General features: G+C 58.5%; 1 protein-coding gene across 2 annotated transcripts; it reads right to left on the bottom strand.

The window, feature by feature from the left end:
* Positions 1–7398: 7398 nt before the first annotated feature.
* Positions 7399–20194, bottom strand: ARHGEF37 (Rho guanine nucleotide exchange factor 37). Of its 2 annotated transcripts, none has more exons than XM_057409819.1 (13): positions 20174–20194; positions 16176–16393; positions 15623–15752; positions 15329–15476; positions 14267–14466; positions 13582–13712; positions 12952–13056; positions 11916–12026; positions 10533–10862; positions 9503–9631; positions 9030–9225; positions 8495–8667; positions 7399–8167 (listed from the first exon to the last, which is right to left on the bottom strand). In XM_057409819.1, the coding sequence occupies exons 2-13, from the start codon at positions 16377–16379 to the stop codon at positions 7958–7960; spliced, it is 2067 nt and encodes a 688-aa protein (XP_057265802.1). In that variant the 5' UTR covers positions 16380–16393; positions 20174–20194; the 3' UTR covers positions 7399–7957. The 2 variants fall into 2 exon arrangements, with proteins under 2 accessions (XP_057265802.1, XP_057265801.1); XM_057409818.1 differs by lacking the exon at positions 20174–20194 and adding an exon at positions 18391–18585.
* Positions 20195–24362: the final 4168 nt, after the last annotated feature.

Genomic DNA, 24362 nt, shown 5'->3' with positions numbered 1-24362 from the left:
TTCTCCTCTCCCCCATCACTTGCTTCCAAGTTCATCAAGCCCTGCAGAGACGTGAGCAGAGCTCTGCAGCTGGAGGGCTAACATCTCAGCTCTTCCAAATAAATAGAAAATGACCCAGTTTCTTTATTTTTCTCTTTTCCCACAGTTCAAACACCCAAAAGATGAGGCTGTAAGTGGAAGCCACAAATAGATTTCATGAGGTGGGAGATGAAGCTGGGGAAACATCTCAGATACAGTGGCAGCACATCCTCCCCGGGGCTAGCTTTGGGTCTGACCCCAGCTCAAGTGCCACGTTGCCTACCAAGTGCTTAGGAAAGCTGTCACTCCCTGTCCAAGCCCAAAGGCTCTGCTGCTCTCTGCCCACAGGCACAGTGGAGTTTGGACCAGGCAAGGTCTGGGCCCGGCTGTTGCAGGTGGGATGTTGTTTCGTTGGTCTGGTGCTCCAAGGAACATCTCAATGCCATGGTACAGCTTCACAGCTCCAGGCTCTGCTGGCAGTGCATCTGCATGCACCTCAGCTTCTAGCAGGGAATGGCTTAGAGTGCAGGAGCCCCTCTCTCCCTAGTTTGCTTGAATGATGCCAAGGGGGCTCATATGGTCCCTGCACCCCTTGGGGACCAGGCTCTTCCGAGGCAGGGTGGGAACCTCCCCAGGAATGCTCCCATCAGCTTTTCTCCAAGTGTTGAGGTGAGCAGCAGAAAGTGCCCAGCCTCCCACTATTCCTATCACGTCCCATCTGGAGACAGAAATCTGCCTGCTGGCTTCACAATTAAAATTGAAATGATTTGATTATGGGGCTTCATTAGTAAAAAACAAACACCAGACAGCCTTCCCCCATCCGCGCCCAGCCGCTCCTCCCCGGGGCTGTTTGAGGTAAATCCCAGCCAGGATGCGGGCTGGGCACACAAAGGGGGTTCGTGCCTGTAGCTTGTAGCTATAGCTGGGTGCAGCCCAAAGGAGGCAAACTTTAGACTCACAAATCACCTCTTTCAAGCAGAGATGTCTCAGATTGACGGTAGGTGGACTGCTGCCTGACAGTGAGTGTAGCGATGGCTCCGGCAGCAGCAGGAGGTTTCCCACACTCACAGACCGTACTGGGGGGGTCCCACAGCTCTTGGGGCTTCTGATTCACACTTTGACTCCCTTCCCTTCACCCTGTCTTTGCCACGGGGCCATTTGCACCTTCACACCAACCTGGACTTGCCTTTGCCAGGTCTGTTTCCCCTTCCTGCAGCTGGCTCATCCTTCAGGGAAGGGCTGAGCCAGCATGGAGCAGGCTGCCTGCGGTGTGTGCAGATGCTCGAGCCCCTGAAGCTGCGGCAGTTCTGGGGGAAGTAATTCAATTAACACTCGGGGCATTGGGAACAGGCTGTGCAGGCTGGGAGAGGAGGAATGCTGATGAAGGAGGGCTTGGGAATGCTGCTGGGTTAGAGTGCTGCTCGCCCCGCTGCTCCCGGAGCCTGGTTTTCTCTAGCAGATGGGATGGCTCTGGGCAGTGGGGAGGTGAGGTGGGAATTAAGCAGCCTTTCTGCCTCCAGTGCATGATGCAAGGGGAGAACTTTGGAATGGCTCCTGATGCTGAATTGGTGGCCTCTGTTCCAGCAAAGGGCTGCCTTCGGGGTCTCCCCAGAGCCACAGTAGGGCCATGCTTCTGGTGAGCAGCCAGCATGGCTTGGAGCTGGCTGAGAGTAAGCCAAGGTGCCTGCAGAGCACAGCCCAGGCTGTCTGGGGCTCAGGAGCACCTTTAGCCCTCCCTGTACAGTGAGGGAAACCCGGGCATGGAACTGCAGGGCTGGAGGCTGTAGCCACAGGGCTCAGGCTGGCTCAGGAGCAGGATCAGCAATGGCAGCTCTGGCTGTGGAAGGGGATGATGGAGAGCCTGGTGGCACACATGGATCACACACACAGCTTCTCCCTGGGGCATCTGCTTGTGTTCGTCTGCTCTCACACAGGGACATGAGCAGAGGTGAACTCCAGAGCCCCAGTGCCAAAAATGTCTCAAGGCAGAGCTGTCTTTGCAGCCTTGGGGGGCACTAGCCCCCCCAAAGATGCTCCAAGGGTTGTGTTTGGGATGACTTTGCAGGCATGTGTTTGGGAAGCGGCTGCAGTCTCAAGTACTGCTGCAACAACCAGGTGCAGCCACCCTGGGGACGCAGGCACAAGGGCTGTGAGAGCTGTGGCCATGGTGTCTGTGCACTGACAGCAGGGTTTGGATGTGGGGATGTGCTCTGCCAGTGGGGGTGAGCTGCAGGCGGGGGCACAGCGGGGTTAGTCCCCCCTGCCTTGGCAAGTGGCAGCGCTAACAGCATTGTTCTCTTACCCAGGCGTGCCCTGTGGGCTAAATCTTTAACTAGATCAAGGGTTTAACTCTATGAGTGGCTGGAAAAACGTGGCACCGTTTCCTTGGGGCAAAGTATCTTGATCCCTGCAGAGATCCCAAAGGAGGTTTCTTTGCCTTGGCCCCACACAGCAGCTCACTGGCACTCAGGTCCGGGCCTTCGGCACAGGGACCTGCAAGATGCTCTGGGGCAGGGAGCACCCCATGCACAGATTGGGCTCCCAGATGGCCCCGTCTGCCCCCCCAGCCAGTGTTTGCACAGACCCAGGCACTCCGGCATGGTGCCAGCATTGAGAAACTGGCACTATCCCTTGTACCTGGGCAGGGATTGCCCTTGCAGAGGGAGCACAGGAGGAAAGGCAGTGCCAGAGCAGAGACTTCTGTGTCCCCTCGAGGGGAGCCTCCCCGCTGGCACCACAGTCCCTGTCCCCCTTACCCCCCCCCAGCTTCCTAGCCCTGGAAAGCCTTCCACAGCCCAGAGCAGGATGATGGATGGCTGCTATTAAGGCTGCAGAACAGTTCCTGTGCACATCCAGGTGGCTCAGGAGCAATTAGTCACCCACCAGCAGGGGAGAGCCTCGTTATCCCTCTGTCCCTGCCAAGGTGGGAGCCCTTCACCATCCAGGTGGGGGTCTGAGGTGCTCCTGGCACAGCCAGAGGGAGCCCCGTCTCCTTGCGGGCTGTATCTGATGGGCATGTTCCCCACCAGTCCTTCCTGGGAAAGGGCAGGGCTCTGGCAACAGCCAGAGGGCAGGATTCAGACCTGAGCTGATCCCTGCACCCCAGGGCATCTGTTTTAGGGTAAGGAAGAGGGTTGGCAGCCCCCAGCCCCATAGCAGAGATTTAACCCTGTTAAGGGTGATGCATCCCATGGGGTGGGTGCAGTGAAGGGGCTGAGGAGAAGGAGGAGAGGGATGCCAGGCACAGCTCTAGCCAGGGGCTCATCTGGCAGTACTATGACAGCAGGGACATTGGCACCAGCCGGCAGCCGGCTGGGAAGGGGGGGCCGTAATGACGGTCCATCTCAGCAAAGGTAGCAGAGCATGAAAGCAATTTCACACTTTATTAGACAATTCAGGTGCCGGCTGCGCAAGCCTGGAGCGAGCACTGCTGCTCACACTGATGCATCTGCTCCGCAGCCCCATGGCTGCTCTCAGTGGGGCTCAGCCCTCCTTCAGGCCATGCAGCACCATACTGATCACGGCTGGCAGCACAGTGAGCAGGGCAGGCTGCTGGGGGCTGCTTCTCATGGGCCATGCTGTTCTCAGGCACAGACGGGTGCTTGGGAACAGTAGAGGTGAACTGGAGCACCATGCCTGCAAGCACGGCCCTGTTTGGCTGGCGGAGCCCTTCAGCTCCTGCTGGGCTCCCCCTGATCCCCTCCTTCCCTGCGCTCTGCATCCCTGCTGCACCCCTATTCCCCTTCTGGCACCCTGCAGTGAGGGCATGGGTCTGGGTTTGAGGCTTCTCTTGCAGTCACTTTCCTTTCAGACCTGGGTGCCCCAGCAGACCCAATGGGCACATTGACACCAGAGCACAACCATCCTCCTGCAGTCCATGTGTCTCCATCTGGAGATGTGCTTTGCAGCTCCACACCCTGCCCACGACTGGTGCTATGTCCCCAGAGACCAGCATGCCCAGCAGGGCAGGGGGAGCCGAGTGTGAGCTGCCACCTTCCTGCTCGCCGGGCTGGCGCCCTGCACCGCAGGGACATGGCCGTGCTCTATCACACCCCGCAGGTGGATGCTATCCAAGTGCCTGCATGTCCAGGATATGAATCAGCCAGGACAGGAGGGCAGCAGCAGCTCCTGGACAACCCGAGCTGCTGGCACACTGCTCCTGCAGCCAGGCTGTGCTTTCTCCAGGCCCCGTGTGGGTCAATGTGCAGGTTGCAGGCAGCAGCACCCGGCTCTGCTGCCACCTTACAGACCAGCCCCAGGCACTGGCATGCCCTCAGCATGGGATGCATTTCCCACCCCCTGCAGGGCTCCTCTCCCGTGCTGCCAAGCCACGGCACAGCGGCACCCGATGCCTCACCTTGACCTGACCTCCCGGCGAGGACCTGTCCCTGCCTGGCTGCCCCCCCGTGCCCCCAGCTAAAAGCATGTTCCACCAGGCCAGCCAGAGCATTCCTCCAGGGAGAGCCTGTCCTCACCGGCTATTTAAAGGCGCACTTGTGCCCTTTATCCCCCTCTTGTTTAGGCTGGAAGAGCCCCATACCCTCCTGTAAGAAGGCACTTCCAGGCATGGGGCAGCAGCAGGTGCAATAAGATTGGGTGAAATCGTGGGAGAAGTGAGGGATGCCAGCATTCCAAGTCCTGCAGCCAAGCACTAGGCCACGGGCTGAGGTTTTACCCCATGGGGAAAATCCCAGGGCCATCGAGATCAGCAGCAGGACCAGTGGGTACAGCAGAGGCCAGCTCACCCCTTCGGGTCCAAAGACTAAAGGAGCCGCATGAGCTCATTTCCCTCCTAGTGGGGACATCCACAGCCACTGCGGGGACCTCGGGGTAGGCAGGACACCAGTGCCACCGCCGCTGGGCAGGGTGCTAGTGCGGGCTGGCTCAGCACTTCACTACAGAGCCTCTTGGCACCTCGGCTGCACCCAGCTTGGGGCACAACCGCGTTATCTGGCGCTGGGCAGCCAGCCGGCGCCCGACACAAGCATCCTGTCCCCAGTGTGCTGCCACCTCCTGCGGAGCCTGGTGTGTGGCTCACGTCCATCTCCTGGTGAATGTGCATGGGCTGTTTCCACCTTGCCCTTCATGTCTGTCAGCCCCAGCAAGCACTGATAGATGGACATGTGACAGGTAGAGCCTGCCCCAGGAGAGGCAGTGAGAGTCTGGGACACCTCACAATAGCCTGTACCCCCTGTGCCTGCTGCAGGCAGGGCAAAGAGCTCCTGGCCACACTGGCAGCACTGTCCATGCCTGCAGGGAGGGAAAGGGGAGCTGCTGTTTCAGAACACATGAAACCAGAGCCCTGATGAGTGGGATAGAGAGCACACAACCAGTTTTATAAGTCGCCTGTCAAGTCCTGCCCGCCCCACGTCTCCTTCATGCAGGCAGATCAGGGCTCAGACAGCCGCATTTTCTCAGCTCTCCTTGTCCCGTTTTCACCTTCCACCCTCCGAAGGGTCCCTGGCACCCGCGGCTGCAGAGCGGGACCTGCTGCAGCCGCTGCCTCCTACACCGGCACAGGGCTGATTGCACCTGCACTATGCAGGCAGGAAGGTGACCCGGGGAGAAATCTGACCTGAAGGGAGTTGATCAGGAACGGAAAAGCCTGCAGGAGCCATCAGCAGCGAGCTGGAGGTGCGAGCCTCAGAAACGCAGCCCCTGCGCAGCCGCCCTCGTCCCCAAAGCCCGCCCTCCTGTCCCAAGGAGCCCATCCAGACTAGGAGCATCCCCAGGCAATGTCCCTGCTCCAGCACTGCTGTCCCCTCCCACGTTTCCCATGGGTGAGCATTTCTGGGGGCTTTGCTGCCAGCCGGGCAGAAGTACCAAACCCCCAGCAGATAATGCCCCAGGACCCAGCAGGAGGGTGAGCCCCACAGGCAGCTCTGCCCAAAGCAGGCACCTGGACTCACGTGTGGGGTGCACAGCAAGAGCAGAGCAGCGCCTGGGGCCTGTCCCCACCTGCCTGGCACCCACCCTATCCCTCCCCACACAGTGCAAGCTCAGGCAAGGACATGGAGCTCTGCCCCTCTGCCCAGCCCACAGAGCAGCACCAGCACAGCCACCCTGCCGCCGGAGAGGGCCTGTGGGCAGCAGGCTTGCTGCTTAACTATGGGAAGGGCTTGGGAGCCGGCATGCCAGCGCTCGCCAGCCAGCCCATGGCACCTTTGATGCAGGAATCCGTAGGAGCCCAAGGGCAGCAGGACAATGCCAGGCTGCTGCATCACCTGTGCCTCCTTGCCCCACTGCCCACGGGCAGTGAGAGGTGGGCAGTATGGCACCCTGGCTGCAGGGTTGCAACCAGGAGGCTCCCGAATTCCCCTCTGACACCGTGTCAGCACTACCGTGGACACAGCTCACTGCCCTGAGCCCCATCGGCACCGTGTTACAGCACAGCATCAAAGCCACAGGGAAAGAGAGGCACAGAGCTGTGACGCCTCAGGCAGTGTGGGAGGCGGCGCTGCCTTCATCCCCACACCGAGCCTTAGGTCAGGAACCCACACAAGCTGGTTCTCCCCAAAGCCTCTCCCGCAGATCCCGTGCTCCTCCACACGCCCCGTGTCGCACCGCTGGTGCGCGGCAGCCCCAGGGCCGCAGGAGCGCAGCGCTCAAACCCCTCCGCGGTCCCCGGCCGGCGGGCAGTGCTGCCACCTCGCGGCCGCGCAGGAACACGACCGGTCCCCACGCGAGGCCCGAGCCCCCCAACACGGTGCGGCGGAGCCACGGTCTGAGCTGTTGTAATGTCAGCGCAACGGTCACCGAACAGCATCTGGGGTTCACGGAACGCTTCTCATCACTACTGCTCGAAGCGCCTCCCAAACGGGTAGGCAGCATCATAGAACGGTTTGGGTTGGAAAGAAACTTAAGATCATCTAGTCCCAACCCCCTGCCACAGACAGGGACACCTTCCACTAGAGCAGGTTGCTCCAAGCCTCGTCCAGCCTGGCCTTGAACGCTGCTAGGGATGAGGCAGCCACAGCTCTGGGCACCCTGTGCCAGTGCCTCAGCGCCCCCAAAGGGAAGAACTTCCTTATAGCTAACCTCAGTCTCCCCTGTTTAAGTTTGAACCCATCACCCTTTGTCCTATCGCTACAGTCCTGATGAAGGGTCCCTCTCTGGCACCCTTGTAGGCCCCCTTCAGATACTGGAAGGCTGCTATGAGGTCTCCATGCAGCCTTCTCTTCTCCAGGCTGAACAGCCCCAACTTTCTCAGCCTATCTTCATACAGGAGGTGCTCCAGTCCCCTGATCATCCTCGTGGCCCTCCTCTGGACTTGCTCCAGCAGCTCCATGTCTTTCTTACATTGAGGACATCAGAACTGTACTCAGTGCTCCAAGTGGGGCCCTGCTGGGGTGGGAAACCAAGGCCAGGAGTGATGATGTGAAGGCTGTGCTGACAAAGGGACCACAGTAGCGCATTGGGGTGGGCACTCAGGCAGGTGCAGAGCCTGGTGAGGAGCAGCAGCTGTGTCTCTAGGGCTGCTTCACCTCAGTCTCTGCACTCACATCAGCACTGTCCCAAGACCCTCTTTCCAAGAGGCTCAGTTGCTCCCCACTGGGCTGAAGACCCCTCTGCAGCGCTGCACCCTTTGTAGCTCCATCCTGACCTAACTGGGAACAAGGACAGCACTGTCTCCTCTTCCCGAGGGACCTGTCACTGACATGGATTTCAGCAACCCCCTGGTAAACACCAGCCACCTGCCCTCACTCTGTGCTGCTTCCCTTTGTGCAAACACACATGGGACACGGCACCCTCACGCCTACCCATCAAAAACTGCCTCCCAACGGCCATCCCTCACACCCGTGTCCCCTGGGCCCTATTCTGCCAGCTCCTTCCCACCATCTTCCCAGCCAGGGGTCACCCCCCTCCAGCATCTCCCTCGACGAGTCCTCAGGTGCCAGGCAGACCGCTCTCATCCAGTGAAGCCCATGCCCTTGGGTGCTCACACAGGCAAGCTCCAGCCCGTGGGCTCCTGCACGGGGACGGTCACCAGGTAGCTGGAGGGCACGTAGCCCCTCTGGCCATTCACCTCCACCAGGCTCCACTCCTTGCTCCCCTTCTTGTCGTGCGGCTCCAGCACCACCACGGGCTGCCCTGCCTGGAGGGTCACCTCCTGCGGGCTCCTGGCTGCGAAGGAGAAGCCAGCGACTACCTGCAAAAGGCAGGGGAAGGAGGGAGGAAGCCCTTGCAGGACATGAAGGGGAAAGGACAGACATGGCAGGAGGCCACTCCTGAGAGGGCAGCACAGCAGTGCCATGGATGCAGGGACACTGGGGACCACATCAAGCACAGCTCTGTCCATCCTCAGGCCCCAACAGGGCAGACACCAGCCTCGCAGGGCACACAGTGTCAGGCTGTGACCCTGTCCTGCTTGGCACATGGCTGCACATGAAGCAGGTTCACCTTCCCACCTACCCCCTGCACACACAAGGGTTCGTATGAAGCTGGTGGGGTTGCTAGGAATGGTCCCCACTCTTACCTGGTAGGTTGGGGTAAAGGTGGGCACTTGAGGCCTGGGAGCTGCAGGTGATGCAAATGAATGTCTCCTTCTCTCTGTGCTGCTCTCAAGGGTCAGCATCTGCATCCCAGGCTGCTGGCTTTGTGCTGGGCAGTAGGGCTGGAGTTTTCCAGCAGGCACAAACCCTCGGGGACCTGGAGAATAAACACACCCAGAGGTCATGGGGCCCTGCTGAGGATATCCAGCAGCAAACCCCCCCCCGAAAGGGATTTCAAGATGTTGCTGTGTGCATGGGATTCTCAATTCTCCTTTCCCAGCCATTACACTTCATAACAAGAGTGCTCTTCGGGGAATGAATGGGGAAACCTGAACTTCACTGCTAATGGCTATGGGCGTAACTGGCAAGGCAAAGGTGGTTTCGGGCTGAGCAAGCCCTGGAGGGGAAGACCCAGGGGGAAATGGCCCACTGTTTCATCCAAGATGAAGAGGTGATTTGGGTTTGGTTTCTGACCCTGGTGCCAAGGTGGGGAGAGGCTCCCCATAGCGCTCACAGTACCTCCAGCATCCACCAGCCATCTGTTCGTGTTCCCCTTGGTGTCCACACTCTGCAGCAGAGCTACAACCTGTCCTCTTTGCAAGGTCAGGTCCAAGTCTCTGCTGCCACTGATGTTGCTTGTCACTTGGTAAAGCTTGTCTGGGCCGTGCTTGCTCACAAGGGAAAGGACCTTCCGCTCCTCAGCAGGGTTCAGAGGCTGGTGGGGAGCAAGAGACACAGAAGCACCCGATGAGACAGAGGCGTTTACACGTGCTCTGCTTTCTGCAAGATCACAGGTTGAGAGGTTAGAGGGGAAACTCCTTCGCATGAAGCTCTACTTCAGGGTTTGGAGATGTGTCCAAAACCAGAAGAGCTGAGACAGTGGTTGTGGAGTCCCCCCCATGCCACTTTCTGAGCCAGATGTTACGCACCGGGAAGCCACAGCCCTTCCTCTTTATCCATGTGGCCTGAGCCATCCCCTTCCCCGCTCCTACCTGCGCCACAGGGCTTGGTGTGACCGTGTCAAACGTCTGTTGGAAAGTGTGGAGCTGAGCACCAGACTGCTGCAGGGCATCCTCCACCATCTTCCAGAAACTGGGAAGGGGCATGCGGCCATGGGGCATCTGTGGAGACAGACTGAGATCAGAGAGGGCCCAGCAGGGGAAGAGCTGATGGTAGGGTCAAGAGAAATGGAGCAAAGGGGCAAGAAAGCGAGAGAACAGACCTGGCCACTAAAGATGCACCTTGCATCTAGGATCAAAGCTGCTCCTCTCTAGCTTTGAGCCACCTTTCCTGGGCAGGACCATCACACATGGGGCTCTTGGGGTGGCCCCAGCTCACCAGAGCAGTCCTTGAGTCCTGCTACCCTGCCCTGAGGCCACAGCCCTTCCCTCTTTATAAATGGAGATGGGTAGATGTAGCTCCAGGGTAGATGTCTGCAGCATGAGCATCCCAGACTGACCAAGAGCAATCCAACCTCACAACCAGGTGTCTATGAAAGCTGCCTCCATGTGGCTGCATCTTGTTCTTGTCTTAATCATGGGTTAGGCCAGGGCCATGCTCTACCCCAGGGCTGTGCACTGGCCTGACCCACTGCGATTGCAAATGTCAGTCTCAAAGAGTACTTTGTGGTGGGGAGACATCTCCCAGTGGATAAGGTGAAGGGATGCTCTTTTGTTTGTCCAGGAGCTGTCTCTCTCCTCCTTGCCTTCCCAGCACAGAGCTCTCAGGAGCTCAGAGTTAACACTGATCTCTCAGGCAGCACGTCATAAATTAACAGTGGTGCCCTCTAAGAGAAAGCAGGACAGCTCCTGGCAGGGAAGAAGAGAAAATTTGGCTTCTCCCAACCAAAGGAGAGGAGAGATCCCTACAAATGATAGGGGAGGACCTGTATGTCTGCTTGAGTGGGCTTGGGCTACAGCAAATCAGTGCCCTGATGTCCAAGTGATGTCCCAAGCCTGAAGCAGTGGGTTTGGCTCAGCATGCGTGCCAGTTTGGGCACACACGCAGAGGGGTCACCCTCACCTGCTCCAGCTCCTTTTCTGCCTGGTGCAGGACCTCAGCAGCCAAGTCCCACTGCAGGGCGCTGAGGGAGCGCAGGATCTGCCCCAGGAGCTGCAGGGCAGCCTGGTTGAACGTCGGCAGCTCGGCCACGAGCAGCGCGTTGATGGCGAGGTAGGTGTTCATGGCGGCCTCCTCGTCGTACGTCACGCTGCCCACCTCGCTCCTCCGCTCCTGGATCTCCTCGTAGTCCAGCAGCTTGTCCAGGCGCTTCTTCACCAGCTGCTGCGGCCCCACCAGCATGTCTGAGAGGCTGCACAGGGGCTGGCACACCAGCTTGTCCAGTCGCTGCTTCTGTGGGGCGAGAGAATACACGTGTCGGTGTCAGCCCTGAGAGGGGACGGGCTGCCTGCATGAGGCTTGCTCTTACAGAGAAGAAAAGACCTGGGGACCTGTTGAAGGGCTTGTGTGGAGCGGGGAGCATCTGGGGCATCCTCCCTCAAGGCACACAGGACTCCAACTAAACCAAGCCCCGGTAGAGAGCAGTTATGCATGTTATGCATATCCATGATTCCAAACTTGTTACCCCACACAGCTACCCTCCCTCCCTGTGCTGGTGCTCCCTAGGGATGCTGGCACCCAGATGTGGGGCCCAGGCTGTCCTGCTACACTCCTCACTGCTTGGAAAACTTCCCCAATGGCATTCAGGGGGACAGCCACCACCCAACAGGGAGTCCTGAACAACCAAGCAGTGGTAGTAGGAAACAGAGGGTCTTCAGCCCTCAAACATAAGGCATGATGTCCACAAAGCATGGATAGGTTGGATTTGGGAGCAGATGCCTTGTGTGAGCCAAATAAACTGTACCTCTGGGCTTCCCACCACTCTGTCCTCCACTGCAGCCCTACCTGCATGTCCAGCCATCAACATGTCAGGGTCCTGAATGCACAAACAGCCTTTAATAGCCCAAACCAGCCTCACCTGGGGCCTCCACCCTGCTCACAACCCATTTAAAGGTCTCCTGCTTCTCCTTGTTATTGCTCTGAATGTGTTGGGGTTTGTGTCTTAGCTAAACTTTGCATCCCTGCTGTAGGTAGCTTAGCTGTTCGATGAACCCATCAGCTGGATGTTACAGCTTGTCTCCAGCCCTGGATGGGCTTTAATGCTTCTAGCCATGTCTCTGGCTCTGCCTCCTCTTTCCTGGATGGATGCTGGACCTGGTTCTTTACTTCATGTATCTGAGGCTGCTGATGGTCCTTTTGCCTGGCTCTGCCTGCAGTGTTCAGCCCCCAGGGGAGTGTGCCTGTTGGTGAGGACACTGCTTGCTCTGGGATCCCCCTCAGCTCTTGGCTGCCCTACCTACCCTGGCGGGAGGCATGAGAGCAGTGCCTGGCAGAAGGAGCACTCACAAACTCTGGGAGAGCAGTGCAGTGGAGGTGTTGTGCAAAGCTGCGGTACTGCTGCGCAGGTCCCTCGGTGAGCTCCAGCTCATGCTGGTGTGGGGTGGGCAACAGGAAAGCCTGAAAGGGAGAAAGATGTCAGAGGTGACCTGCAGAGTCTGCCACCACTGACTAACCTGTCTATAAGCTGGCCCTGTGCTCCCAAAGACATGATAATACCCCTGTCTGGGTGCTCTGCAGCCCAGTGGGATGGATGCTCTTGTGCTACTCCTGTTTGCAAGAGAGGGAACATGCTAGGGTGTTAACAAACATCTCTGCTCAAGGAGGGGTCATACATTTCTAAGTACCTGCTCAAGTTACTCCTACCCCAACAAGGTGGCCAAGGCTGCCCTGTGGCCCCAGGCAGCCTGCCCCAGATTGGTGTTGCCTGGTGCTTTGGTGTTTGGGTTTGGTGTTCCAGCAGCTCTGGAGCTTCTTGTATTTGTGAACAAAACCTTCTCCCTGCCTCTGCAATGAGAGTGAGACTGGTGGGAAAGAAAACCGGCCAGGGATGGTTTAGAGGAGACCTCAGCTTTGAGAGGCTTTGCTCTAGTATTAACCCTGGGCAGCAGCCTCCTTCCTGCCTCTCCTGCTACTGAAGCAGGTGATTTCGGAGGGGAAGTCTGTCATCAGGCCTATCTGGGGATATTTCTGCCTTATACCTGTTATTAACACAGCAATTCCCCAGCTGAACAACACTTGGCCTTTTCAGCTATTTACCACCTTGGAATAATGGTCATTTTAAGGACAGGTTATCCTCAAATGACACCCAGCTCAGACTGCATTGACAAAGCCTCATTTTGTTTTAAGCTCCCCTGGACGTGAGCAATCCTTGGATGTTGTGCAAGTTGCTAGCACAACAGCCCCCTTCAGCTAAGAGATGCAAGTCCCTGAACATCCCAAACTGCTATGGGCTTCCACAGGGCTTGAAAGTATTCTGTGACCCCAAGAATCAGGTCCTGAGGACTGAAAGGGGCCAAGCCCCTGCAAATGGTCAAGGGTTTACCTCTAAATGGCCCAGGTAGGATGCCACATTCTCCTTCAGTGTGGTCACGGCAGACACCACGCACTGGAACTTCTCTTCCAGGTCATCATATTCCTTGTCCCGAGTCTGCAAGGCAAGGGACAGCTTAGCATCAGCGTAGGCAGGCCAGGTGAAGCCTTGACAGAGAGGATGCCCTTCACGGAATACCAACAGAAACAGCATCTTGCCTGAAGCTCACAGTGCTGGGGATAAGCAGGGGAGACCCCAAGAGGGTCCAGGAATCTGAAAAAGGCTGCGATCTATTTGTGCTCAGGATGCAGCTAGAAACAAAGCTTCTGGTGTGGTGCTGCTGGAGAACACTGGGGTGTCTTTCCTTTTGCTGGGGTGCCCAAAGATCCCTTTGGAGGGCAAACTGTTCCCCTGCAATGCCTTGAAGCGGGGAGGGAGGTGTGTACTTGCATCCCTCCCACCCTTGCTTGGGATGAGGGACCGGGAGCGCTGCTCCAAATGGAACTGTAGCTCCCATGCCAGCACCGGCCACCGGGTGTCAGCATCGGCCACCCCACCCTGCTCCGCTCTCCCGACCCGCTGGAGAGGCCCCGGGGGCAACCCGAGGAGAGGCAGCGGGTCCGTGGGTGCAGGGCTGCCCACCTTGGCCACGATGCCGGCCTCGTGCATGAAGAGCCGGCTCAGCCGCGAGGTCTTCTTGGCGATGGAGTGCGTGTTGAGGCGCGCGAAGCGGTCCCGCAGCGTCAGGTGCTCGGCCTTGTTGTATTTGGTTGCTGCCCCGGGTCGGGCACACGAGGTGAGAGGAGGAAAGGTCAGAAAAGGAAACTTCAGGGCAGCAGCGTCAGCAGCCTGAGCGGGCAATGAGGCCCCGAGCTGACAAATCGTGATCAACGGGATAAGCACAACCCACATCAAAGAAGGGAAGCCCCGGGGGAAGTATAAGGGAAACCAAAAAGAAGAATAAGCTCCTGTTTGTGGGGAGCCTGACTTCTATCCCAAGGGCACGACTGTTCCTTCCCATTCCCATCTCTGGCAATGCAGACACACTGGTTTTGTGCCCACTCCTCCCCACCACCCTGCTCCTGCAGCCTTTGGGTCTTGCCCAGCTTGGCATCTGCAGGACCAGAGCAGTGCTGGCTGCTGCCTGCACCACGCCGGGAGCTGCCTGCACTAGCCTGTGGCTCCACAGGCAGGATGGGTGGAGAGCAGGAGAGGCCTGAACTGATTCAAGTAGGAATTAGTGCAACACCAAGGGGAGACAACTGGGACTGGGCTGGGGCTGCCCAGACACTGTGCCCCCTGCCTGCACCGTGCACCAACCACTCACCCACTTCCTTGCGCCGCTTGTACTCGTTGATGTTGGTGTTCACCTGGGCCATGGCACGGACGGCTGCCTCCAGCGCCGAGTACACGCTGGTGTTGGGGGGGGTGTTCTCAAGGATCTTCCCCAGCAGCAGCGGGTATTTGGTGACCCTCTGCACCGGCATCACCAGGAAGAAGCTGAGGTCCGATGCACTCGTGTGAGGCCTGATGGAGAGGGGATCGCTCAGGGTTGGCATTGAGGGCTGCTCCCTGCTCTGCTGTTCCCACAGCTTCTCTGTGAGCATTCCAGGGGGAAAGCAGCACCTCTCCAGCTGCAGGGAAGCTTTGCTGCCTTCGACCCATAGGCAAGCTGTGCCCAGCAGCCAGGGGGGGTTCTGGCTGTGAACTCTGCTCCCTGCCAGCTGCTGGCAGGGGATGCCATCAGTGCCAGCCCCAGGCAGTGCTCTGCCTCCCTAAACAGTGCTGTGCTTGTCTAGCTGGGAGGCACAGGATGGGAGCTTGCTCCAGAGGCAATGGGGAGGGAGGGTGTGGGTAAAGTGCAGGCAGGCTGCAGGCAGGACAAGCCTGCTACCTGCACGCAAGGCATAGCTCATTTGGGAGTTGTACCCCCTGTGCCCTGAAACAGAGCAGCAGATCCCAGCAGCTCCTCTGAGGTCATTCCTGCTTCCCCTGTCCTACTCTCTGATGGTGTTTGTGACTCCTCTAATAGTTCAGGAGGGGTTTGGCAGGTCTCCTAGGGCCAGCCTGTCCCTCTGGTTAAGCTGGGGGACATGTGTCCTCTGTGGGCACAGCCTCTTGGACTGTGGAGCAGGCAGGAGATCTGGGTGCCACCCCATCCCTTAGTTTGGAGTCCACCATAAAAGCCCACCAACCTGGCAAGTGGCCCCAAGAATGCAGGACAGGCTGCCAGGGACTGCACCAGGCAGGGCCAAAAAGGCAATGGCCATGGAATCAGACTCGGCCTGGTGGCATGTGCCCATGCAGCAGCTTGTCCAGACAGAAGGAGGGCAAGGCCAGTAGGTAAAACAGGGAGAGGGAAGCGGTGGCCTCAGCAGCAGGTACCTACACTGTTGCGTTCAGAGTGTCCAGGATCTCCTCCTGCAGCCTGGGGTCCTTGCGGTAGGTCTCCACCAGCAGGAGGGCATGCTCATAGCTAGCACAGTAGATCTTGTAGGTGGTCTCCATCTCTTCCTTGAACTCCTGGAACAGTGTGCCTGGGGATGGAGAGTGAGGTAGGAGAGGATGGTCCTTTCCTGTGGCCTCAGGGAAAGGCAGAGGGTTCTCCCCAACCTGCTGGGAGAGTGAAGCTGGCAGAGCAATGCCAAATAGTACAGGTCAGCTCTCGTGCTGTACCACTTACTGATGCAGAACAGCTGCTCATGCTCACTGGTGGCTGTGGTCGTGCCCTCAAGACCCTTCAGAAACCGTCTGGACATGTGCAGGATGTCATCAGTGTTAGAGAAGAGTCCTTCCAGGTCAAGGTCAGGCAGCTGAAGGGAACAGAGGTGCCCCAAGGTAAGCTAAATACATCAAGTAGAGGTGGACCACGTGTTCTGGAGGCACTCATGCCCTCCTGAGCACTTACGTCCTTCCAGCTGCCCCACATGACACCCAAGGAGCTGGAGCGATGCTCTGTTTCAGGAGCACTGGGGACGCTGAGACCTGCCTGTGCTCGTGAGTGGGGCAATGAGGCCTCTTCATGTTACAGATGCAGGGTTAAAGCCATAGGATGGCTGTACTGGGTCTGACCCAATGTCCATCCAACCCAAGAGCTTAGTTGACTGAGGGAGACCAGGAAGGTAGAAGGTGAGCATGTGGCTACCTCCCTGCAGTGATTTTGGACATCTTGGAGCTCTCAATAGGTTCATGCTGCAGTCCCCAGCCCCTGGATAGGGGGATGCATCCTGCCTCACCTGCTTCTTCTGGAGGTGTGCTCGGATGTCCAACACGCAGAGCTGGATGTTGTGGACGTAGCTGGCTTCAGTGGTGATGAGCTCCTCCACGGCCAGCCGTTGGCTTAGCTCCATCCTGTCGCAGGGCATCACCTCCTCATAGACACCCTCTTCAGCCTCAGCTGCATCCTCAGCATCAGGCTCTGCCCTGGGGTCACTTGCCATCTTGGCAGGACACTCTGCAGGAGGCAGAGGGGGTTAGGGACAGGCCACACAAAGGCAGCCCCAGGACCAGCGCTCCAGTGACCAACCCAGCTCAGTGCCCATGCTCCCTTCCCTGTGCTGGGGGCACCCCACAGCACATCCCCAGGGACACTCAAGCCGTCCACATGCGCTTACAGGCAGGTTATCCATGACACTGCAAACCCACAAACCACGAAGTGCTGCAGGCCAGGAGCAGGCTGGCTGTGGAGAGCAAGCACCCACGTGAGACAGGCAGGGACTTGCCACACACACATGCCCAAGCTCCAGCAACCACATGCAGGGCCAGAGTGCAGGCAAGGGGAGCCCCATTGCAGGCAGAGGCCTGGCAGCATTCACCCCGCACTGGGACTATGCAGGGCTGCTCCCCAAGGCACAGTGGTATTTGCAACCTCTGCTCCCACTCCTTGCTCCCAGGGCAAGCTGTTCCCTCCCTGCCGTGGCTGCCTGCGCCTGGCATCTTGCCTTGCCTTGCCTTCAACAGTCCTATTCAAAGTACAAAGAGTGTTTCTGCAGTGCTTGAACAAAAGATGTTTCTGTGGCAGGCAGAGATGGTTTAACAGTGATGAGGATGGGGGAAGAAGCTACAGGCGCCTCTGCCAGGAGCACTCCCAGTCCCTGGTGCACAGTGCCTGTGCCCTGCCCAGCACAGCCTGCTCCCTGCTCCCCTCTGCCTGCAGAGAGCGTGGAAAATTGGAGTTGATTCATTCCATTTCCTTCTCCGGGAACATCCTCTGCTGTAACCAGTACTGAGGAGGATGGAGCAGCTCCCAGAGCACCACAGATAGTGCTCGATGTCAAGCAGGAGGCCTTGAGAGACAGGCATGGCGCAGCCCACACCAGTGCAGAGCACAGCTTGGCTGGACCCAGACCCCAGCCAGGACCAGCAGGGATGGATGCTGCCAGGCAGCCTGCCCGTGGAGGCTGCGGGGGAGTGCAGAGTGAAGGCAGGGCCGAGGTGGCTTGGCAGGATAAAAGCGAGATGGCAGAGGCAGCAGCACAGGGAGGGCAGCTCTGCCTCTGCCTTCTGCCTTCTGCCTTCTGCCAGCTGCCCAGCCAGTGCCAGGCCGGGACACAACAGGTTCCTGCTTCAGAGGCTGCAGCCCCGGGCACCTGCAGTGGGAGCAGAGGGGCTGGCAGGACATCCTGAGCCTGGAAAAGGGTCCAGCTATCAAGCGGGCACTGGGCAGGATGAATGGCCCCTCCTGGCACATGCGCACTGCTACACTGGAGGAGAGCTGGGCTTGGCACAGCAAGCCAAAATGCCTGTGATGAGGTATGGGACCACTGCCTGCCTTCCAGGGGCATGATCCCCTGCCAGCTGTCATCCCTGCCCTCTGCACATTTGGCTGCCACCCCTGCCTGTGGCAAGGCATCGGCTGCTATGGGACATGGGGAGTGGGAGACGCCTTCCTGAGTGATTTTGGGTGCTTCCGAGGTGTCCAGGCAGAAGGATACCCATCAAGAACTGTTGGACAAGCCCAGTGCCCTCTGCCTGGGGGTGACAGCAGAATCCTTGCTCAGAGGAAGGGCTGCAATGGAGGCATGTGGAGAGCCCTGGTGTGAGACATGCCTGAAGAGATGCCTGGCAGCATGCAGGCAATGGTGCGTCACTGGTCCCTGCACCAGCATCCCCCAGAGCATGCTACTGCTTTGGGGGGTTGTCCCCAAGCTGGGGAAACCTCTTTCCCTCCCCTTACCCCCCTGGCCCGAAACATCAGAGGAACAGGAGAATAGGGCAAAAAGGAGCGTTTCTGCGCAGCGCTGGAGCAGGCAGAGAGAGGAGGCGCAGGTTTCCCCCCCCCGGCTCTCCGCCCAGGCAGCTGCCTGCCTCTGACATGACACCGCTGCTCAGTGGCTCCGCGGATCCGCAGGGAAGGGACGCGGTAGCCCCGGTACTCTCATAGTGCCCGCAGCTCCGGCACCCCTTGCCCCGGTCACCCCGCACCCCGAAACCAGCGGCCCCGGCTCTTACCTGCGGAGGCGCCGGGGCTGGCGCCGGGGAGCCGGGCCCGGCCGCGGCCGCTCTACCGCCGCTGCTGCGTTAATGATCAACCCGCGGCGGGACCGGGGCAAGGCAGGAACCCCCCCCGCGCCCGCCGCCCGGCTCGGGCCCCGCCAGCGCGGTCAGATGAGCCGCGACGCGCTCCCTGCGCAAGCCCGGCTGCGGCGCGGGGGGGGGCTGGCACCGGGCGTTCGCCGCCTCCCGGCAGCCGAGCCCGCGGGAGAGGAGCTGGGAGAGGAGCTGGGGACAGGAGCTGGGGACAGGAGATGGGCAACCGCCGCCTGTCCCCAAGCGCCGTGCCCGGTCTGTGCTAACCCCCGGCACGGCAGCCGCGGACCCACCTTTCCGCCCCTCCACCCCCAAACCTTGGTGCTGCGCCAGTGCAGTGATATCCTGTGCTGCAGCTCCGGCTGGAGCGCAGGGGATGATGCACCAGCTCACCTGTCATAAATAAACAGGGGAAAGTCCTCTGGGGCTGCTTTTTGCTAAGGCTACAGTGGGCTGCTGCCTCAAGGGGAGCCCAGCTGGTGCGCTGGTTGCTCCCGCAGCCCATCCAGAAATGAACAGGATTCCCCCTGAGTTATCCCGTGGGGAATCCGGGATATGCCACAGCCCCCTCTGCCATCGCTTCCCAGCGGCTTAGCCATGGAAAAGGAGCAAACAGAAATGAAAATATGTAACTGAGGAAGTGGTTGCACGGGTTGGGCCATTGGGAGCTACTGGTTATTAGGCGTGAAGTTTTCTCGCTGGTGAGTGTTTGCATTGTTATAAACAACTATTAGAAGAGAGAAGCTGATCTGCTGCCAACTCCTGCCACTGGAGCTCAGCCACAGCGTGACCACAGGGAGGGGGTGGCGGCACATGGGGTTTCCAGGGTGACCCACAGTGTCCAAAAGCTGTCACTGCAAAAAGGACTTATGAGTCAGTGACTCACACAGGTCGCAGGTGGTGTCTGTGTCCATAGACAAACATCCCTGTGGCCAAGAAGAGCTCTCTGGCACAACACTTCCCTCTGGGTCCATTACGGGGGGAGGGAGCCAGGCCCCAAGGTGCAGGGTTGATGTGGGCTGGACAGGGCACATGGGGGCCTGCATGCATCTGCTTCACTGGCTCCCAGTGCTGAGGCCAGGAAGGCCAGCCTGCCCCACTGCCTTCCCTGCCTGCATCCCATCCTACCCACAGAGAGGCTGGGTGAGGCTTATGGGGCTGTGCCGAGGGGCCACAAGCTAAAAACATGAAATCTCACTCCCTCATCCCTGTGCTGGAGGGGTGCTGCAAGACACAAAGAGGAGCTGTGAGTGGATAATCTGGCCAGCAACAGCAGGAGGAGCCAGATGCGAAGAGGCAGAAGCGTTAATGCCCAGGCAGGTCTCTGGGGTAAAAGCCAATGCACAGCGATGTCCCCTGGCTGGGGTAAAGCCACCCCATGAGAATGGTTCCCAGGCTGACCCAGATCATATGGGCTTAGGGAGAGACGTGGCCATGGGAGAGATCCGCACGCAGCTGGTCAGCAAAGGCTTTACCTGGCCTTGGGGACACAGTTGTTGTCCTTCCTCCCTTGCACGTGGCAGTGGGGATTCAGTCCTCGCTCAGGCACTTTGTGAAGCAATGAAATGCCTGGCCAGGCAGCCTTCGGGCTGGCATCACACTGATGTCAGGAGTTGCGCAGCTCTGTCCTTGGGCAGGCACTCTCGCTGCTGTGTCCAACATAACCATCATCCCTCCAGGCACGTCACTGGTGCTTTGCTCCTACCAGCATCTTGCGGCTGATCACGCCAGGGCAGAACCCACACTCCAGTGGATGCTGACGGAGTCCTGACAGGGCAGTGCTCCCTCTCGGATGGTGTCCTCACGTCCTCACTCCCCAAGGCTGGCACAGCAGGCAGGATTCAGGCCACCCGCTCCGCCCCGGCCGGCTCACGTCACGGGTGTTGCCTTGGGCATATTTCCCATTCCAGTCCTGTTTTTCAGTCGCTGGATAACCTGCCCCCAGCGAGCTGCTCGCAGCCCCGTGGGGAGCGGCCGACACCTCCTTGTCCCCACTGCAAGCCGTTTCCTTCCTGCCATGCTGCTGCTCCCCTCCTCCCGTCCAGCCCATGGGCCGGGGTTGCCGTGTCTCCGCTTTGCCTGGGTGGCAAGGAGGTAGGAGCAGTGTCACTGCGCTGTCACCACCCCAGGGCTCCCCAGGGAGGCGTGAGACCAGGCTGGCTGCCCCGGCCCGGCTCTGCTGACAGAGGAAAAGCAAACAGGCGCCGGCTGGTCGAGCTCAGTTGTTTGTGTCCCAGGGCGAGGTGTTGTGATCAGGTTAAGCTAAGCTGAAGGGTCCGAGCAGGGTGTGCTGTCCCCTGGCACTCGGCATCGGCAGCAGTGTGTGCAGCTGGCGCTGCCAACACAGAACCTGGCAGGCGGTGGGACCCTGCAGTGGGGAGCAGCAGGGAGGCAGGACTGCCTTCACCCACAGCAGAGCCAGGCTTGGGTAACCTCAAGTTTATACAGGGTGCTTCTTGCAGGGCAAGAGTGAGCATCCTCCACAGCACTGCCCAGGCACAGCAGGAATGCTCTGACAGCTCTTTTATGACACTGTTTAAACAAAAACCGACCCAACCTGCTGGTGGGACAAGGTTCCCCTGTGATACTCCCCATGTGAGGACCAGAGGCCCAGTCCAGAGGATGGAGAAGCACCTGCTTGATGGTGCTGGGCTCCAGCTCAAAGCATCAGCAAGAAGACAGGTTTGCAGGGCAGGAGGCTGATGGTTGCCCGAGCCAAGCTCAGGAATATGTGGCTGCCCAGTGTGTACACAGCCATCTCAGCAGAGAAGGTGATTATTGCCCCTCTGCATCTTACCCTGAACTTCTGCTGGCTCCCTGAAAGCCTTTTGCTGCCATCAGAGCTTTCCTACTACTCAAAATGCTAAAGCTCAGCTTACGGGGATGAAAGCTAAAGCCATCAGGGGGCTCTCTGGGAACGCAGCAGATAAGCTTTGAGTTAGGGCTTGCTCAGAAAATAAACACAACTTTGAGCCATGCAAAGCATGGCTGTTCAGGCTGTGCCTAATAACAGCAGGCGGGGGTTCCTCCCCGAGCAGCAGCTTTGCACAGGAAAGTTACATTTCCTCTGTTTAATTTTTTCCATTATTACTGTTCTTTGGATTTCTTTCCCATCTTGAAAGGACTTTGTGACCCCATGCCGTTATCAGCCATTCATGGTGGAGATGAAAACACAGGGAGAAACACAGCAGCTCAAGAATGTGCTTGCAGGTGCGTCCTAATCACAACTTCCTCCCACGCTGAAGGTCTAGGAAGTGGACTTTGCATCCAACACCATTGCCTGTATGTGCTGTGGGGCAATTTGAGCTAAGACCATAGGAAAAGGGTGGAACAACCCACGCGATGAAGGTCTTCATTCTGCTAGGCTGGCCATCAGCATGAGCAGCTCCTGAAAAACCACTTGGGTGTCATGCCTTTCTCTTCCTTCTTCCCTCCCCAGCTAACCCAACCTGTGCTTCTGTCCTCTGTGGGAGGCAAGGAGGGGTGTGTGTGCCTGCCTGGGATAATCCCATCCATGTTCTTGGCCTAGGGCCTGCTCCTGGGCAGGTAGAAACTGTGTTGGCTCCAGTGGTCTGGAAGGAGCTGCAGACTCCAGCCTCATGGCCAGGGGACACTGCCTGCACCACAAGGCACAGCACAGGCTAAAAATAAGCAGAATTTGATCCAAGCAGAATAAAGAGCCAGCTCTTTATTTCTAAGAGGGTTATTTATGGGCCTTAGTCAGACCTTCATGGAGAAGTCTTCAACCCCTCTCGGCTTCTCTGAGGCTACAGCAGCTCAAGTCTTCTGTATCAATGTTTTAGTGCTTGAAGCTTCATTTCCACCAGCCTCTGTGGTCCTTCCCTCTCGCCACTGAGTCCTGCTGCCTTGCACTGCTTTTCCTACTCCAAGATTCCATTTCTCTTGCAGGGCTGGTGACTGGGCCTTTCGCCATGTGTCCCATGTCACTGACACCCCATCAAAGGGCAGTGCCAGTGGCACCACTCCTTGCCCAAAGCACCCTACAGGGCAGGCGCACCATCCCACCCAGCACCTTCAGTGAGGAGGGAACGAGGCATGAGGAAGGTAAGAAGAATTTGGCAGATTCTGGCGGTCTGTGCTGGTTTGTCGTTTCCACTGCTCAAACCCGCATCTTCTCCCTGCCTGGCTTTGAGCAATTCCTGCTCCTGCCGACTCATCACACCCACCGCCGCGGCACTGAGCTCCACGTGAGCACCACCACCTCCTCCCAGTGCTCCCCACACTCTCACCCTGGGCCACCCCAGTGCCAGGCACCCACCGCGGAGTGCAGTTGTGCTCCTGCGCAGGGTGAGGGCACGAGAAGATAAGCAGAGGTGCAGCCCCTTGAGATTCACTTTGGGATCAGGTACCTCTGGAGTCCCACCAGCACCCGCTTCTCCAGGCAAATCCCTGCAGGAGGGGTTATTCTGGAGTTACTGCAGTAGCTGCAGTGCACAGGAATGTTTCAGGGGCTGACATCTCTTGCTCAAGAGAGAAATGAGGAGGAGGGAGGCAAGAGCAGCCCCATGAAGCTGCCAAGCCAGTCCATGCGTAAGCTCTCCATCCTGTGCTCCACTGATGCAACCGGGAATGCCTCTGCCATGACGGGGCTTGTGTCTCTGCCACAGGCAAGCCTAAAAGCTGCCCCCTTGAGAGGGATCATCATGGGCTTGTTTCAGTACTGAAGGCAGACACCCAGCCCAGGAATCTCAGCCCATGTGCTGTGTCATAGTAAGGATGCCTGAAGCAAAGTCCTTGCAGTAGGCCAGCAGTTCCATGCACTGGAGGGAGGGCAGGAGAAGACAGCCCCTGAGCTTTTTGCAATGGGCTGGGGAATCCCAAAAGGCTCTTCAGGGTGCAGCCTAATGCCTGGGGTCCCCCCTTATGTTGTGGGCAGATAAACCAAGCAGGGAAAACCAGGCACCTCCCCTGGAGGCTGCAGAGGCCTGAGGGAGGTAGCTGCCTGGCATTAATGCAGCTCTGAATGCAGATCTCTGGCAGCATGGTGCTGTTGGGGCTGCACATGCCAAGGCTGAGAAGACAGAGGGATGTGGCTGAGCAAACCCATAAAGGTTGAAAAGAGGCTGAGGTGGAGGGAGAGGTCCAGGCATCCCTGGAGCCCCAGCAGCAGCAGAGAGGCTGCAGGACCAGCTCATCGTGTTGCCCACAGCCTCCTCTACCCGCCTCCTCACCACTTGTCAAGGAGGATGTTTAACTGGGAGGAGTTTGCTGTGGAAAAACACATCATCAGCTATTACCATGGAATATAAAATGACGGCCAGGAGTGCCAGGTGCTGATGGCACTCTCTGCCACTCAGCATGGGCACCACAAGCCCCACACCATAAAGCTCAGCACCCCCTGTACCTGCCGGGTTATCCTGGCTCCAGCAACATGGGGCTTCCTGCCAAAGCATGCTCTGCCCATCAGTCACTTCTGCCATAAGCAGAGCTCCCCTGTTGTCAGCAGTCATTGCTTCATCTCCTTCCCTCCAGCCTCAGGAGGGAAGGCTGCAGCGTCAGAGGGACGTCTGCATCACTAATGTGCGTAAATGAGATGCCACCTCCAGCTCTTCCACCTGCCTTGACTCACCAGCGTACGCCCCAGCTGCAGGTCTCCTCCCCAGGCCACCATGATGGAGAGCCTCCAGCCTTGGCACCTTCCACTTAGAGACCTCCCTGCCAAGCCTTGGGTCTTGCTCTTGGCCAAGACCGATCACAGGGTGATCCAGCAAGGATGTAGGGAGAGAAACCTGATTCATGTGGTCTGCTGGGGTGCACAGTGAGATGTTCAGCCAGCCTCCCACCACAGACCCTCGGGGACATGGTGCTTTATGGGAGGGAGAGGAAAGACCTGCTGGGCAGATCAGTTGATACAGGCAGGAAAGGAAGGACTG

This window comes from Pezoporus wallicus, unplaced genomic scaffold (genome assembly GCF_028554395.1).
Source record: "Pezoporus wallicus isolate ANWC-B61680 ecotype Strahan unplaced genomic scaffold, APGP_CSIRO_Pwel_v1 contig_4309, whole genome shotgun sequence".
NCBI lineage: Eukaryota > Metazoa > Chordata > Aves > Psittaciformes > Psittacidae > Pezoporus > Pezoporus wallicus.
This window is presented reverse-complemented; position numbering and strand designations above follow the sequence as displayed.